Source organism: Hirundo rustica, chromosome 24 (genome assembly GCF_015227805.2).
Source record: "Hirundo rustica isolate bHirRus1 chromosome 24, bHirRus1.pri.v3, whole genome shotgun sequence".
Taxonomy (NCBI): Eukaryota; Metazoa; Chordata; class Aves; order Passeriformes; family Hirundinidae; genus Hirundo; species Hirundo rustica.
The window spans coordinates 3,583,217-3,597,162 of record NC_053473.1 but is presented as its reverse complement, the minus strand read 5'-3'; the positions used below and the strand labels follow the sequence as shown (position 1 = coordinate 3,597,162).

The 13,946-nt window shown below is 63.9% G+C and overlaps 2 protein-coding genes across 10 annotated transcripts; one reads left to right on the top strand and one right to left on the bottom strand.

The window, feature by feature from the left end:
• Positions 1–365: 365 nt before the first annotated feature.
• HMGA1 (high mobility group AT-hook 1) lies at positions 366–7,954 on the top strand. Of its 7 annotated transcripts, none has more exons than XM_040085842.1 (6): positions 366–496; positions 742–865; positions 4,341–4,445; positions 5,151–5,231; positions 5,635–5,685; positions 6,751–7,954. In XM_040085842.1, the coding sequence occupies exons 3-6, from the start codon at positions 4,344–4,346 to the stop codon at positions 6,805–6,807; spliced, it is 291 nt and encodes a 96-aa protein (XP_039941776.1). In that variant the 5' UTR covers positions 366–496; positions 742–865; positions 4,341–4,343; the 3' UTR covers positions 6,808–7,954. The 7 variants fall into 7 exon arrangements, with proteins under 7 accessions (XP_039941776.1, XP_039941775.1, XP_058279495.1 ...); XM_040085841.1 differs by having other exon boundaries at positions 5,148–5,231; XM_058423512.1 differs by lacking the exon at positions 366–496 and adding an exon at positions 509–518 and having other exon boundaries at positions 5,148–5,231.
• A 128-nt stretch (positions 7,955–8,082) lies between these two features.
• Positions 8,083–13,140, bottom strand: SMIM29 (small integral membrane protein 29). Of its 3 annotated transcripts, XM_040085838.2 has the most exons (6): positions 12,999–13,140; positions 12,446–12,555; positions 9,021–9,177; positions 8,917–8,942; positions 8,741–8,846; positions 8,083–8,517 (listed from the first exon to the last, which is right to left on the bottom strand). In XM_040085838.2, exons 2-6 carry the CDS (start codon positions 12,484–12,486, stop codon positions 8,455–8,457), a joined length of 393 nt encoding a protein of 130 aa, XP_039941772.1. In that variant the 5' UTR covers positions 12,487–12,555; positions 12,999–13,140; the 3' UTR covers positions 8,083–8,454. The 3 variants fall into 3 exon arrangements, with proteins under 3 accessions (XP_039941772.1, XP_058279496.1, XP_039941773.1); XM_058423513.1 differs by lacking the exons at positions 12,446–12,555; positions 12,999–13,140 and adding an exon at positions 10,126–10,156; XM_040085839.2 differs by lacking the exons at positions 12,446–12,555; positions 12,999–13,140 and adding an exon at positions 9,879–10,038.
• Positions 13,141–13,946: the final 806 nt, after the last annotated feature.

The following is a 13,946-nucleotide window of genomic DNA, read 5'->3' as shown; positions in this document are numbered from 1 at the left end:
TGGGGGCTGACCCGGGGAGGAGGCAGCGAACAGAAGGAGCATCGTGCTTTAGCCATCAGCGCACGGCCCGGCCCCGGTGATTGTCCCCACGGGGACACCAAACCCCCCACGCCAGGCCGAAATAGGGAGCGGGGAGAGCGGCGGGTGCTCCCACGGCGGGGTCACCCACGGCGGGGTCACCCCCAGCCGGGAGCACTCCCGGAGCGAGAGAACCAGGGTGCCACAATCTCCCCGGCGCTGGCTCCAGCCTGCCGGGGGGACCCTCCCTGGCCACCTCCGGGGACTGTGGGCCGGGCAGGGCCGGGGGCGCAGCCGCCGCCGGAGCCCTTTGAACGGCCCTATCGCTCCCGGCCGCGCCGCCCCGCGCCGCCCCCGCCGTGATGCGGCCCCGGCTCCGCCTCCCCCGCTCCGCCGGCGCTGGGAGCTCCCTTCGCCTGTTTGCCCTTATTTAATTTCGAGTGTGATTTTGCTATTTTTAGCAGCTGGATCTCCTCCAGTAAGGCTAGGAGCTCGCTCCGGTTATTTTTTTTTTTTCCCCCCTCTCCCCCCTTTCCCCCCTCCCCTCCTTTTTTTCTTTTTTTTCCCCCTCGTTCCCTGCAAATGATTTTGACCCAGCTTCCTTCCTCCTGGAGCAATTTTTTTTTTCTCTCTCTCTCTCTCTTTATTATTTATATAAATACGCGGGGCCTGGCGGGGCCGGGGATGCGGGGCTGAGCCGCAGCCTCTCTCTTCTCCTTGCAGATCCGCAGTCGCCGCGGGCGGGGGGTCCCTTCGCTCCGCAACACAGACCCGCCGGGAAAAACAAAACCATCGAACCGCCGCCAAAAACCCACCCCGAGCGCCGGGCTCCGGGATCAAGCTGACTGTGAGTGCCACCTTCCTCTTCCTCGTGCTGCGGGGGGGCGCGGGGGGCCGGGGCTCCGCTTCCCCGCGCCGCATGCGGGGCACGATCGGCGCCGGGCTTTGCAGGGGCTCGGGTGCACGCGGCTCGCCGCGCTTCGCTTTATTATCGGTATTAATTATCGTTAATAGCAGGCTGATGCACCTGGCGGGCCGCGGCCGAGCGTTTGGGGTGAGGGGGGGACGGGCGGGGGTCCCCGCTCCCACTTTGCTCCGCTCTGTTCGGTTGCGGGTGATGCGAAACGCCCCGCACCGCGGCCGGGGGCCCGCACGGCCCCGGGACGGCCCCGGGACGGCCCGAGGGGCCGGGACCGTGCAAGGTGCGTGGGGCCGCGGCCGGTGCACGGGCGTGGGAGCGGGGACCCGGCCGCGGGCCCGGGGCGGTGCGAGGTGCGTGGGGCCGGTGCGAGGCCGAGCCCGGCTCACCGGGAACGCGCACACGCGGCTCGGGGCGAAGTTGCGGTGCTGGGGCTCAGCCGCCCTCCTCCTCCTCCCCCCCCCCCGCCCGGTGGTGCCCCCGCACCCCGCCAGCCCCGCACCCCGCCATCAGCGCTGGCTCCACGAGGGGTTTTATTACCCACCTCCCCCCCCCCACCCCAGGACAGGGGCTTCACAAAGCCCTGATGGTGCCCTTCCTGCCTCTTTTCTTTCTCCTCCACCTCCCTCCTTCCTTTCCTTTATCACTTCCTTTTATTATGCATCCCAGGAAGGAAGGGGGGGACTTTCCTCAATGGCAGCCCCGGGGTGGGGTTCGGAGCAGCCCCACGGCGGGTCCGCGCTAAGGAGGAGCCCGCACATCCCTCCCGGCCCGCACCCCTGCCCAACAGGCTCTTCAACTTCTGCTCCACGATTCCTTCCCCTCCTCCTTCCCCATCCCTCTGCCAGGAGGTGCGGCTGGGATCCTTCTCCAGCTGCCATCAGGCTGGATTTTCTGGGCGTGAAAAGATTTTATATATATATTTTTTATATATATATATTTTATATATATATATATAAAATATATATTTTAATTAAAAAAAAAAAATCCAAGCCCCCCGCCCGTCTCCCCGCTTCTCCTGGGCCAGTTTGTTTAATCTAAGAGTAGGTGGCAGGAGCGAGGGATTTATGGGGTTATGTGCACGGAGCAGCGTAAGCCAGCGCAGGCGGCTGGGGAGGCAGCAGCAGGCCCGGGAGCAGCCGGGAGCATCGCTCCGAGGGGACAGGTTGGCCCTTGTGCAGCCCAGAGGTGGCTGCCGAGCACGGCCCAGCTCACGCTGCAGGCAGAGGCAGCGATGGGGCTGGGGGAGGAGAGCCCGGCGCCTCAGCATCCATAGGGATGGGGAAGAGGAGGAGGTTTCCTTCCCCCGGCTCCATCAATCCCGAGGCAGATGTGGCCCCTCCACCTCCGAACCGCGCAGAGATGTTTCCCCCACCCCCCCTCCCCGGCCGCGGGGAGCCCGGCAGCCCCTGCCCGCGTCCCCCACTGATTCCTCCCTGCCTGGAAAGGTTTCTCCCTCGGCTGCTTCCTCTCCTCCATGGCAACCCAGCTGCTCCCTCCCTCCCTCCGTGGCTCTGATGCGTGCGAGCAGGGCCGGAGCTGCTCCCGCCATGTGCCCGGCATCGTCCCGCGGCGCACGCGGGGCCTGGCAGGTGCCGCCGAGCCGGGGGCGTTGCGGGGAGCTGGGGCTGCTCTGGGGAGCAGGGGCTGGGATGGGAGAGGAGCGTTCCCCATTTCCAGCGTCCTCCTCCCAGCCCCCTCTGCCAGAGCGGGGCGCGGAGCCCCCTGAGCCCCCTGAGCTCTGGAGCCCCTGGGGAGAGCTCCGAGGCGCTGGAGAGAGGGGTGGGATGGGATGGGATGGGATGAGGAGGGACGGAGGGGTGGGATGCACAGGCATGGGTGGGAGGTGCACGTGCTTTCCCCAGCACCAACAACTTTGCAGCAGCTGCTGCTTTCGGAGGGGGGAGCAGAGCCAGCGGCACCCCCGTCCCGTGGAGGGTCTCCTCGGCATTCCCAGCTGGAGCTGCTGTGGGGTCTGGTCCCTCCTCCAGGGGAGGAGAGCACGGCAGGGTGGGGGCCATGCTGGGCCCATCTGTTTGCAGCTGCGGGAGGGGGCACGGAGCAGCTCCAGGCTGCGCTGCCTCTGACAGAGATTGACTTAAAAAGAGACAAAACCCCGTCCCAGCCCGACCAGCAGCCGGCCCTTTGCTGGCCTAAATCTAAACCATACTTCTTTTTTTTTCCTAAGAGACTCCTTGAAGGGCTCTGGGATGCTGTGAGTAATATTTTCGGGGTGTTTACACTACAGCATGGTTTCTGTCTCCCAAAAAAAAAAAAAAAAAAAAAAAAAAAAAAGACTCCGAGGGTGGTTTTTGTTGTTGTTGTTCTGCACTCATGAGTCACTTCCAGAGGGGAGCAGGAGCTGACGCCTGTTTTTTGAAAAGGCTCAGAGGTCTGAGTGTGGCTCCTCAGGCTCCTTGTCCTGCTCATACCCTCCCCAGGGAGGCTCAGCACCCTCTGCCATCCCAGCTGCTCCCACACCAGCAAATCGGGACCAGATCCTCAAAACTGAGCATTGTTATCCCAGAGGTAGGAGGGTGCCCCCACCAGCACGCACAGACCGGGCACACAACCCCAGACCCGCCTCTGCTCCTGCTGGGAGGGCTCAGATCCCCACTCTGGGTCCCCAGCATGGCCACGGTCACCCCACCTGCGTGGGGTCACCGGCAGGCACCAGGGCTGTGGCAGCACTCCTGCTCCTTCCCACCCTGAGTCCATCCCGGCTCCTGGGCTCCAGCCTGGCACGGAGCCACCCCACGGCTCTGGAAAAGCAGGTTTTCCCTGTGCCCCTGGGAAGCAGTGAGGTGGAGAGGGGGAGATGGCGCCTTTTCCTTTGTGGAGTTGCTCCAAGAGCAAGGGAGAGCTGCCCAGCCCTTTGGGACGCGCACAGGGGAGGTGACAATCGGTGTCCCCAGGTGAAGTGCCTGTCCCTAATCCCAGCTAGGTGGCAGGAGCAGGGGCGCAGCAGCCACCCTGGGTGGGGAGCAGGGCTGCAGGACCCTGAGCCCCACTCCAGGGCCCTGGCACCTCCCTGGGGACACCCGAGGTCCCCGGTGCCACCACTCACCCTGTCTCAACTCGCCCGTGCCCGCAGCACATCTGGGATTTCAGATTCAGTCTGGAGGCACTCTCCTCTCTTTGAGGAAAGGGCTCTGCGGGGTGGGCTGGCCAAGCTGCTGCTCCCCAAATGCCTCAGGGGACCCCGGGAGCTGCCTGAGGGCTGGGCACTGCAGGGTGGCCGTGCCAGGGGCTGGGGGCACTGCCCTGCAGCCAGTGCATTTTGCTCCTGCTGCCAGGAGCACGCAGAGGGCATCTCACCTGAGATGGGGGCTGGCAGGGCGAGCCAGAGCCGTGCCTGACTGACCTTCCTCCCTCCCACTCTTCCTCACCGCCGCCGGGACAGACGATGAGCGAATCCAGCGCCAAATCCAGCCAGCCCCTGGCCTCCAAAGGGGAGAAAGACGTTTCGGAGAAGAGGGGCCGAGGGCGGCCTAGGAAGAAGCCGCAGGTACGTGGGGTCCCCTATGAGAAAGGGGGGGGTGGGCTGGGCACCCCCAGGCTACGGGGCAGCAGGAAAACCCCCCACACCTACACCCCCAGGCTGGGGACACCCCCAGGCTGGGGACACCCCCAGTGCAGCCCCATTACCCCTTTGGGCAGCACCTCCCCAGGTGCTCACCAGCACCAAGACCCTCCTGGGGGGCTCCAGAGCCCCCCCAGCTCTGCAGCTGCTGCCCTTCCCCAGGCCCTGCTGAACCTGCCTTTGCAGACGGGCTAATTAAAGCCCCATTAGCGAAAGCTGCTCAGAGAGATAAGATGCTGCTGGAGCCTTTATAGTACCAAACCCCGCTCAGCCCCCACCCGAGGCAGGTGGGGTTTGTGCACAGGGTTTTCCTGCAGAAAAGGTGATCTGTGCCTTGCCCGACGCTTCCTGCAGCGGCAGCCAGCGGGGTCCGGGCTGAGGGGCCGTGGGGAGCGCCCGGCTGAGCTGAGTGCGTGATGCTGGGGGTGGAAAAGGTCACGTACGCCCTGCTGAAGGACACACAGGAGCCTGTGCCTGGCGTCTGATCGCCAATCCCAGTGTGACCAGTGCTCCCAGTACCACCTGCAAGAGCATCTCTGCCCTGGCAGGCTCTGCTGGGGATAACGGGGCTCCCGGGGTGCGCTGGAGGCCACCCTGGGCATGCAGCCCCCTCTGCTCTCCCTCCAGCAGGAGCCCAGCGAGGCCCCGACCCCCAAGAGACCCCGCGGACGGCCGAAGGGCAGTAAAAACAAGGCCACCCCAAAGGGCAGGGTAGGTACCTGGGGACGGGGCTGCTCCAGCCGGGTGCTGGTGCCACAGGTCCGGTTTGAGCTCAGTTACGGACAATTCAGGGCAGATCTGCCCCGGAGGTGGGGCTGGGGGCTGGGATCTGGCCCAGGGAGGGTGGGGGAGCTGGGGGCCGTGTGTCAGCACCAAGACACCTGAGATAAACCTGTTTGCAAAACACGCGACTCACATCCTGCACCCACCTCGTGACTCACGGGGCATCCCGGGGCCGGGGGGGGCTCGGGGGGCTGGCAGCAGCACCCCAGGAGATGCCACTGGGGTGATGAATCTGGCAGCAGTGGGTGGGAGGAAGGGGAACACTGCCCACCCCCTCCAGCATCCTGGGGACAGCCTGACCAAGAAGCCTTTTTTTGTTGTCCTGGCTCAGAAAGCTGCAGTCACACCAGGGAGGAAACCTCGAGGGCGACCCAAAAAATCGGTGAGCGGGCTTTTCCCTTCCCCAACCACCCTGGCAGGGCGCTGGGCACTTTGGGGGCACAGCGGATCCCCAGAGAGCCCCGTGAGTGTGAGGTGGGGTCGGAGGAGCTCAGAGCAGTTGAGCGAGTAGGACAGGGCACTGGTGGGCTCCGAACCCCCGAGGGCTGGGGGTTTGAGGAGTCCTGGCCCCCCTCACCTCCCCACGGGCCCGGAGCAGCGCTGGGTGGCTGGCCCTGCCCTGGGGACAAGCTGGCACACGCCTGCCCGGGTTCCTGCACGGCATTCCTGCAGCCACCCCCTTCCTTCCCTGAGCTTTCCCTCCTCCATTCCATTCCATTCCTTCTCCTTTCCCCCTCGGTTCGCAGCTCAGGCGGGTGGTGCCAGGCACCCGGACGCTTTCATCTCCCTCCCCTGCCCGTCCCAGATTTTGCTCCTTTTCCCACTGAAATTCCTCGTAAAGCCGAGAGGTTGAGACCGGCCGGGGCTGCAAACCCGGGGCTGCATCCCGGAGCCTCCTGTGCCGGTGTCACGGCGCCAGGGGCAGTTCGGGGAGCGCAGGGTGGGCAGGCAGCGCGGGGGGGCGTGGGAGGAGCGCGTCCCGTGCCAGCAGAGCGGGGCCGTGCCGGGGACGCGATGTCCCGCTCCGCGTTTTTGTGAATGAAGCGGGAGGAAGCGGGGGCTGGCGTGACTCAGGCTCACTCAGCCCTGAGTCACCGCCGCGTGCGGGGTCACGGCCGCCCACCCCGGCGTGGGGGCTGGACGGGGACACCCGGGGCTGGACGGGGACAGCCGCGGCTGCCACCACCCCTCGGTGGCCGCTGGGGACCGCGGGCTCAGGCTCAGAGGTGTTGTGATCCCAGGGGGGACATTCTCCCCTCCTCGCTGTGAGCCCACCCAGCTCCTCACCTGGGATTTCATCTCCACGCTGGAGTCGGGGCCAGCCCCTGCATCCAGGAGGGTGCTGTACCTCAGGGGGTGCCATGTGCCTGCCCAGCCCTTTGTCCAGGGGCGGGGAAGTGGGGCTGCGCTCCCCGACACCCCCCGGCCACGCTCCCTTGCCTTGCAGCAGCAGGACGAGGAGGAGGTGAACATTTCCCAAGAGTCATCCGAGGAGGAGCAGTGACACCTCCCAAACCGGCGCTACCTCATCGCCCGACGGCCCCGCAGCGGCCGGGGGAGAGGGACGAGGAGAGACCCACCGTGCCGCCCTGGCTTCCTCCTCCTCCTCCTTCCTCCGCTCCCTCCTCACCCTCAGACAACGGCAGCACTGGAAAATGGCCCAACCCGGGCGGCCCCCGCAGCCCCCGCCCAGGGAGGGGAACCGACCCCAGCTCCCCCTCCCCAGCCCTGGGGATCGGGGCAGCCCCACTGGAAAGGGAGATCGTGGCAGCGAGCCGGGGCTGGCAGCGCCCACCTTCGCTGCCCCCCATGCAGTGATCTCACCCCGCCAAAGCGGGGGCTGGCTGCCCCCCCCCCAGCACCGGGCTCTGCCCTGGGGCCTCTGCAGGGAAGAGACGGGGGGGCAGGGAAGGTGAGACCCCCCCCCCCTAAATGCATTAGACCTTCGCTCTGGCCTGCTGCTACCCTGGGCGAGCCCCCGTGTCCCCCCAGTCCTGGGTGACTGCACTGTGTGCGGGAGCAGCTCCCGCGGCGCTGCCGGGGCTGGGTGCCCATCCCTGGGGTGCCCATCCCGGGGGGTGCCAGTCCCCAGGGGTGCCCGAGCACAGCCGGCTCCGGGCAGCCCTTTCCTCATAGGTTCTGGTATATATATATATTTTTTTGTTTAGTACTTTTTTTTTTTTTTTTTTTTTTTTTTTTCCTTTCATTCACAACTACCTCTGGATATTTAAGTTCCACTCTCTGAACTCACAGACGTGCTGCTGCGCTGCCGGGGCACCGTGGGCTCGTTGGTTCCTGTTTTCGGGGTGTTGCTGGGGGCTGTGGGGTATTTTTTTTTTTTTTTTCCCCTTCCCTTTTTTTTGGGCTTCATTTTTCTTTTTTTTTTTTTTAATGATATTTTGAGGTCTAGTTTGCTCTGCTGCTTCAAGGGATCGAGGCTGGCAGGGCAGAGGTGTGGGGGGACCATGGGATGCTCCCCCTGCCCCTCTGCCCCGGCACGACGGCTGCAGCGGGACCGGAGGTCGGTGCCGGGCGGCCCCGGCGGGAGAGAATCGGGGTTTGGTTTGGGTATTTTTTTTTTTTTTTTTGGTTCACTGTTAACGACCTTTTGGGTTCCTATTTGCAGTTACTTGAATAAAACATTTTATGGATGTTTTTGACTCCTCTGTCCCCCGGGGCCCAGCTGGGTGGGGCAGGGGTGGCTCCTCCCAGGGCATCTCCTCCACAGGGACGAGCTGCCGATGGAAACAAACAGGCAAAGCTCTGCTGCCCCCCAAAATTTCCGCCCAAGGCCAGGAACCCCCAGCCCCACACGGAGCCTCGGGGCCAAGGCAGAGACGCGTTTATTCACCCCATCTTCCCCCAGGCATCCTGTGCCAGCAGAGCCTGCTGCTCCGTGCCAGTCTGCCAGCCCCAGTGGGCCCTCCCAGAGCGTTCCAAGGGGCTGCTGGAGCAGCTCGAGAGGAAAAAAAAAAAAAAAAAAAGGCAAAACCAGGCACTGAGGTGGGAGATGTCCGGTCCTGGTCAGTGGCTGTGGCATCGTGGCACCATGGTGGGCACATCCTGCCCGTTCTGGCTGATGGTACCGGTGCTGACACCGTGCTCCCGTCCCTCCCGCGGGCAGGATCCGGGCCCGGTGCTCCAGGCAGCGTCAGGCCCTCCAGTCCCTGCGCGGGGGCCGAGGGGGAGAGGGTCCCCCCCAGCCGGGCATCACCTGCAACACAGAGGGACGCACCTGCAGCCCAACCCTCCCAAAAACCTCTGGCTCACACCCCCAAATCCCGACTCCCTCGAGGTCGGACTCGACATTCTCATAGGTCTTTCCCCACCTCAACGACTCCCCAGAGCTCCCTCGGGACAGGCACCTCACTCGCTGCCGCTTCAATTTTTCACGGAAAAACCGGATAAACGCCGATTCCCACCACACAGCGACCCACCTGAGCCTCGTCAGCCTCCACCAGCAGCTCCTGCTCCGACTCTGGCGGCTCCTCAGCCGGGTCGTAGCTGTACATGGGCAGCAGCCGGTGCCGCAGCCGGTCGGACCTGCCGGGGGTCGGCGGTGAGCGGTGACCCCGCAGCCCCCCAGGGCCCCCAGCCCCGCGGCCCCGCTCACCTGCGCTTCTTCTTGACGTACATCACCTGCGGGGAAAGGCGTCAGCGGCGCGGGGCTCGGCGCCGGGCTCGGTGCCCCCCGGTGCCCCCCGCCCGCCCACTCACCGCGGCCAGGAGGGCGCCGAGGAGGGTGAGGAGGAGGAAGGGTCCCAGCACGGAGCCCACCAGCGAGTCCCCCGCCGCGCCCGGGGCCGTGGGGGCCGTGGCGTTGCTCATGGCCGCATGGGGAGGACGCGCCTGTCCGGCCCCACGGACGGGAGTTCTGCAACCCACAGCCGGCTTTGGGAATGACCCCCACCCCGGGAATGACACCCACCGCCCGGGGAATGACCCCCACCCCGGGAATGACACCCACCGCCCGGGGAATGACCCCCACCCCGGGAATGACCCACAGCCTCGGGAATGACCCACCGCTTTGGGAATGACCCCCACCCCGGGAATGACCCACAGCCTCGGGAATGACCCACCGCTTTGGGAATGACTGCCACACCGGGAATGACACCCACCGCCCAGGAATGACCCCCACCGCCCGGGGAATGACCCACCGCTTCGGGAATGACCCCCACCCCGGGAATGGCACCCACCCCGGGAATGGCCCACAGCCTCGGGAATGACCCACAGCCTCGGGAATGACACCCACCGCCCGGGGAATGACCCACCGCTTCGGGAATGACCCCCACCCCGGGAATGGCACCCACCCCGAGGAATGACCCCCACCGCCCGGGAATGACCGACCCCCCCATCCCGGCAGTGACCCACCGCCTGGGAATGACCCCCCCCATCCCGGCAGTGACCCACTGCCCGGGAATGACCGACCCCCCCCATCCCGGCAGTGACCCACCGCCCGGCAATGACCCCCCCCCCCACCCCGGGGAATGACCCCCACCGCCCGGGAATGATCCCCCCCCCACCCCCACAGTGACCCACCGCCCGGGAATGCCCAGCGCACGGGTAATAACCCACCTCCCGCCCGGTAATAATCAACTCCCCGGTAATGATCACCCCGTGGGAGGGGTCACCCCGCACCCCGCTCCCTGCAGAGCTGTGGCTGGGGGGGGGATCCCCGCACTGGGCTCTGCCCGGGACACCCTCTGACCCCAATTCCCCCCGTTCCCTCCCGTCCGGTTCGGGATGCCCCGGGCTGCTCCCCCCCCTCCCCCCCCCCGCCGCTCCGGGGATCCCCGCGCGCGCCACGCCCCGCCCCGCCCACCTGCGCGCGCCGCCCGCACCCGGAACCCGCGCGGCGCGTGACGGCCGCGGGGCGGGGCCGAGCGCGCGCGCGACGGAAAGGGGCGGGGCTTCGAGGGCGGGGCGGTGGCGGCGCGCGGCCGGCAGGGGGCAGCAAAGACCGGGCGGGGGCGGGGCGGGAAAAGGCGCGAGGGGAGAAAAGGGAACGGGAAAATGGGAAAAACGGGGGGGGGGGGGAAAAATCGGGAGAAAGGAAAAAAAAAAAAGGCCCCGGGCGGGGGTGGGGCACAAGGGAAGGCGAGTGGAGGGGTGGGCGGACGGATGGAGGGAGGGATGGGGGAGTTGTATATCTGGTCAGGTGAGTGCGCGGCTGGGGGTGTGTGTGGGAGAAGAGGGATGGATGGAGGGATGGATGGAGGGATGGAGGGATGGATGGATGGATGGATGGAGGGATATCAGGAATAGGTAGGTACGTCCCTGTACCCGTTGATTGGGTGGACAGATGGACACATGGATGAAGGGAGGGAGGGAAGAAGGAAGGGAGGGACAGGGACAGATGAACAGAGGGGAGAAGGATGGATGGACGGATGGATGGATGGATGGAATGGTGTGAGACAACCAGCCCACAGGGCCAGGGATGGCCAGGTTTCAAGGAATGCCGGGAACACGGGCAGGGTCATCCGCACTGGGGGCTGCTGTGGGTGCCTGGCCAGGGGCTCCTGCTGTGGCCGCTGTCCCCGGGCTGGAGCCATGGGGACTCCAGGCAGGGGCTGTGATGGTGCCAGCGGTGTCACCCACACTGGTGGCAGCGCCCCAGCCCTGATCCCGGCCGCAGGGCTAATCCGCTTTGCCCGCGGGGACCAGATGGTCCCACTAAGTGGGTCAGGCAGGAGCGGGGGACACCAGGGAGCACTGGGCCCCACTGCGCTTCCCAACAGCTACAAAATATAATCATCGAGCGGGATGAGGGTGAAAGAGGAGTCTGGACATGGTGGAGCTGGGGGGACACAGCCCCTGGACTGGCAGCGGGACAGGGCTCAGCCACTGCCGAGCACCCGGAGCCTCCTGAGCTGCTGGGGAAGAGCAGCTCCTGGTCTGCAGCCTCTGGGATTGAGAGGAATGACAAGATTTGTCTTTACAAACAAGCCCTGGACCTGCTGGTAGATAAAACTAGCACTGAGATAAGAGAAACAATGGGAAGGATTCTACTGATTGATGAATGGAAAAGAAGATACTTGCCTTTACAAACAAACCATAGGTTTGTTTGTAAATGAAACTGAATATTGAAAGAAGAAAGTAACAATGGGGAAAACCCATAAATCCCATAAGAATTAGAAATTAGAGGGGTTATACATTAAAAGGGGAATCTTAGGTCTTAGGCATTTTGGGAAGTCTGCACCTCTCAGGTAATGGGGAAAGAGAGAGGGAAATGCGGCCGGGAAATTGGGATAAAAAGGAGGCTGCGTCCTCCGAAAAACTGAGAGACCCCAGGGGAAATGCCCCATGGCCTCTGCCTTTATTGGAATAAAGTAAAAGCACTCCTCTGTCTCCTTTTTGGACACGAACCTCTGGTGTTTGTGGATTAATTTTGCTAACAGGGTGAACTTGCCCATGGCACAGTCAGTTGTACCTGGCCTGGCACCTCTGCCTGCACCAGCCCCTGCACTGCTGCCCTCACCTCCTGCCCAGCCCATGCAGGGTTATTTTCCCCTCTCCAGACCAGAAAAGGGCATCAGCTGTCCCAAGAGTGGCCAACAGCTGCTGTTCCCAGTGTCCCGTTGTCCCCAGGGATCCTGCTGGCCCCACCAGCCCACGCTGACCCCAGCAGTGGCACTGATCTTGTCTATGTTGGCTCCCCTGCCCCAGAGACCCTTCCCAAACCAGCCCCAGCCCCTGTTCACCACTGAAATGGGGGAACCACAGCATGGGACAGGACCCCCGGTCCCCCCAGCCCAGCAGTGACACCTCGGGGGCCTTCGGTGCTGCCACCATCCACCGCTGCCCATCACCTCCCAGCTGAACCCTGCTGGGCCACGGCTAAAAATAAATCCATCAATTTCTAGGAAAGCTCCTTGGAGAGCATGAGCGAGCGGGAGCACATGGCCAGGAGGAGCATGTGTGGTCCAGGGGAAGCAGCATCATTGGGAGGAGACCGGGGGTCACCAAGCCCCTCCACATGGCCAGAGCCAGCCCAGGACACCTGCAGCATCCCCAGATCCCATGTGAATGCGTTTTTTTTCCCCGATCCACTGCTTTCCAGAGCACCCAGAGGGGAAAAGGGGAGTCAAAGCCGGGGCAGCACGGGACCTGCTCATCCCTGGAGAAATCTCTCCCTTGCTTACCTTGGCGTGGGGAAGGATGTCGGGGGGGCTGAGGGCAGCATCGCCACCCATCCTGGGGACAAGGCACCTTCGTGACCGGGGTGTAAGGGGCGTCAGCCAGCGGGGCAAAGCTGGAATAGCAACACAGGCTATTTATTTCTGCCCCAAACCCCGCTGGTGAGACACCAACCCCCTCCCCTGCGCTGCTCGGCCCCCAGCACATAATTGGGGACAGCTTTGCTGAGCCGCTAAGCTCCCGTTTAAGCAGCTGAGCGCAAGTGGCCGGATTTCCAGCCAGCGCATCCCTCCGGCTGCTCATCCACCCAGAAATGCCGGGGTGGGGGCCCGGGTGCCGCCGTCCCCGTGGGGCCACAGCCGCCCCGGCTCTGCCTCGCCCGCTCGGGCATTAACGCCGCCGTCAGCACGGATTAATTCTGCCCCGGGCTCCGCTCCGCAGCTGCAACACGAGGCTACGGCGCACCAGCCCCCCCCGTGTTTTCTGTAGGAGGAGCCTGGTCACATCCAGATCCCAAAGGGAATTTGCAAGGGCTGGCTTAGGGATGGGTCTCCTCACCAGGATAGGTTTGCTTCGCAGGGAAACGCGGGAGCTCGCCTTTCAGTGGCCGCGGGGGTGCTGGTGCTCTCGGCGCAGGCTCCACCCGACCTCTCCCACCGCTATTCCCTTGGGAAGGACTTTGTGAAAGAGGTGGGAGCACGTTCAGAGGCTCCACGAGGCTCTCTCCTCAAAATGCCCTTTTGTATTGCAGGGTGCATGCGCCGTCAGCGAGCCCATCCCAACCCCGGGCTGTTGGTGGCATCCCCCCGGTTCCTCCTGCAGGCTGTGAGCGTCCCAAGCCCCTGCAGGGAGCTTTCTCCTTGGGTGACACCACTGCCCAATCTCCGAGTTCATGAACACGGGGAACAGCGCTGGAACGCAGAGACCAGGCAGGAGGCAGAGCCGTGTGAAATACTGGCGTGTTTATTGGTTGGCACGAGATTACAGCCCACATTCTCGGCAAACTGGCACCCACCGATTCAATTTTTGTTCAGTTTTCCACTCTTTAAAGACGGTGACGGCCTCCCTCTCACACACAGCTCAACAGAGGACACCCCTGATGACAGGACCCCGCTGCACCACCCAGCTTCACACACGGAGAGCCCTGCAGCCTTTCTGGAGACGCTAGATGGATGAAAAGTCAGAATTATGTAGGGATGTCCTGTACCTGTCCAGCCAGGACCGAGCAGGAGAACACCTGCATTATCCAGAGGCTCCAATGGAGACAGAGCCCCAAAGGAAACAGAACGTGTTTTCCGCTTCACATGTGGGACTTTGAACAAAGGTGTTGTAAGGAGTCAGTAAGAGAGAGAAAAAGCATCCGTTGCAATGTTCCATTTCCAAAGGACCTTTGCAGCTGCAGAGTGCTTCTGCAAACTGTGTAATTTGTTGTAACCCTCCCACGTGGAGCTCACCAGGAGATTAGAAACACCAAGTGCTGGAGTGAGGAACAAAGATCTGCAGCCA

Bases quoted from the DNA above. Each gene is read 5' to 3' on its own strand.
- HMGA1 (XM_058423508.1), top strand. From the start codon at position 3,272: ATGAGTCACTTCCAGAGGGGAGCAGGAGCTGACGCCTGTTTTTTGAAA. The intron at 3,467-4,340 runs GTAGGAGGGTGC...CCGCCGGGACAG, and splicing joins TGAGCATTGTTATCCCAGAG to ACGATGAGCGAATCCAGCGC. The intron at 5,232-5,634 runs GTAGGTACCTGG...GTCCTGGCTCAG, and splicing joins AGGCCACCCCAAAGGGCAGG to AAAGCTGCAGTCACACCAGG.
- SMIM29 (XM_040085838.2), bottom strand. From the start codon at position 12,486: ATGCTGCCCTCAGCCCCCCCGACATCCTTCCCCACGCCAAG. The intron at 8,943-9,020 runs GTGAGTGGGCGG...CTTTCCCCGCAG, and splicing joins TCGGCGCCCTCCTGGCCGCG to GTGATGTACGTCAAGAAGAA. The intron at 8,518-8,740 runs GTGGGTCGCTGT...TCTGTGTTGCAG, and splicing joins TGGAGGCTGACGAGGCTCAG to GTGATGCCCGGCTGGGGGGG.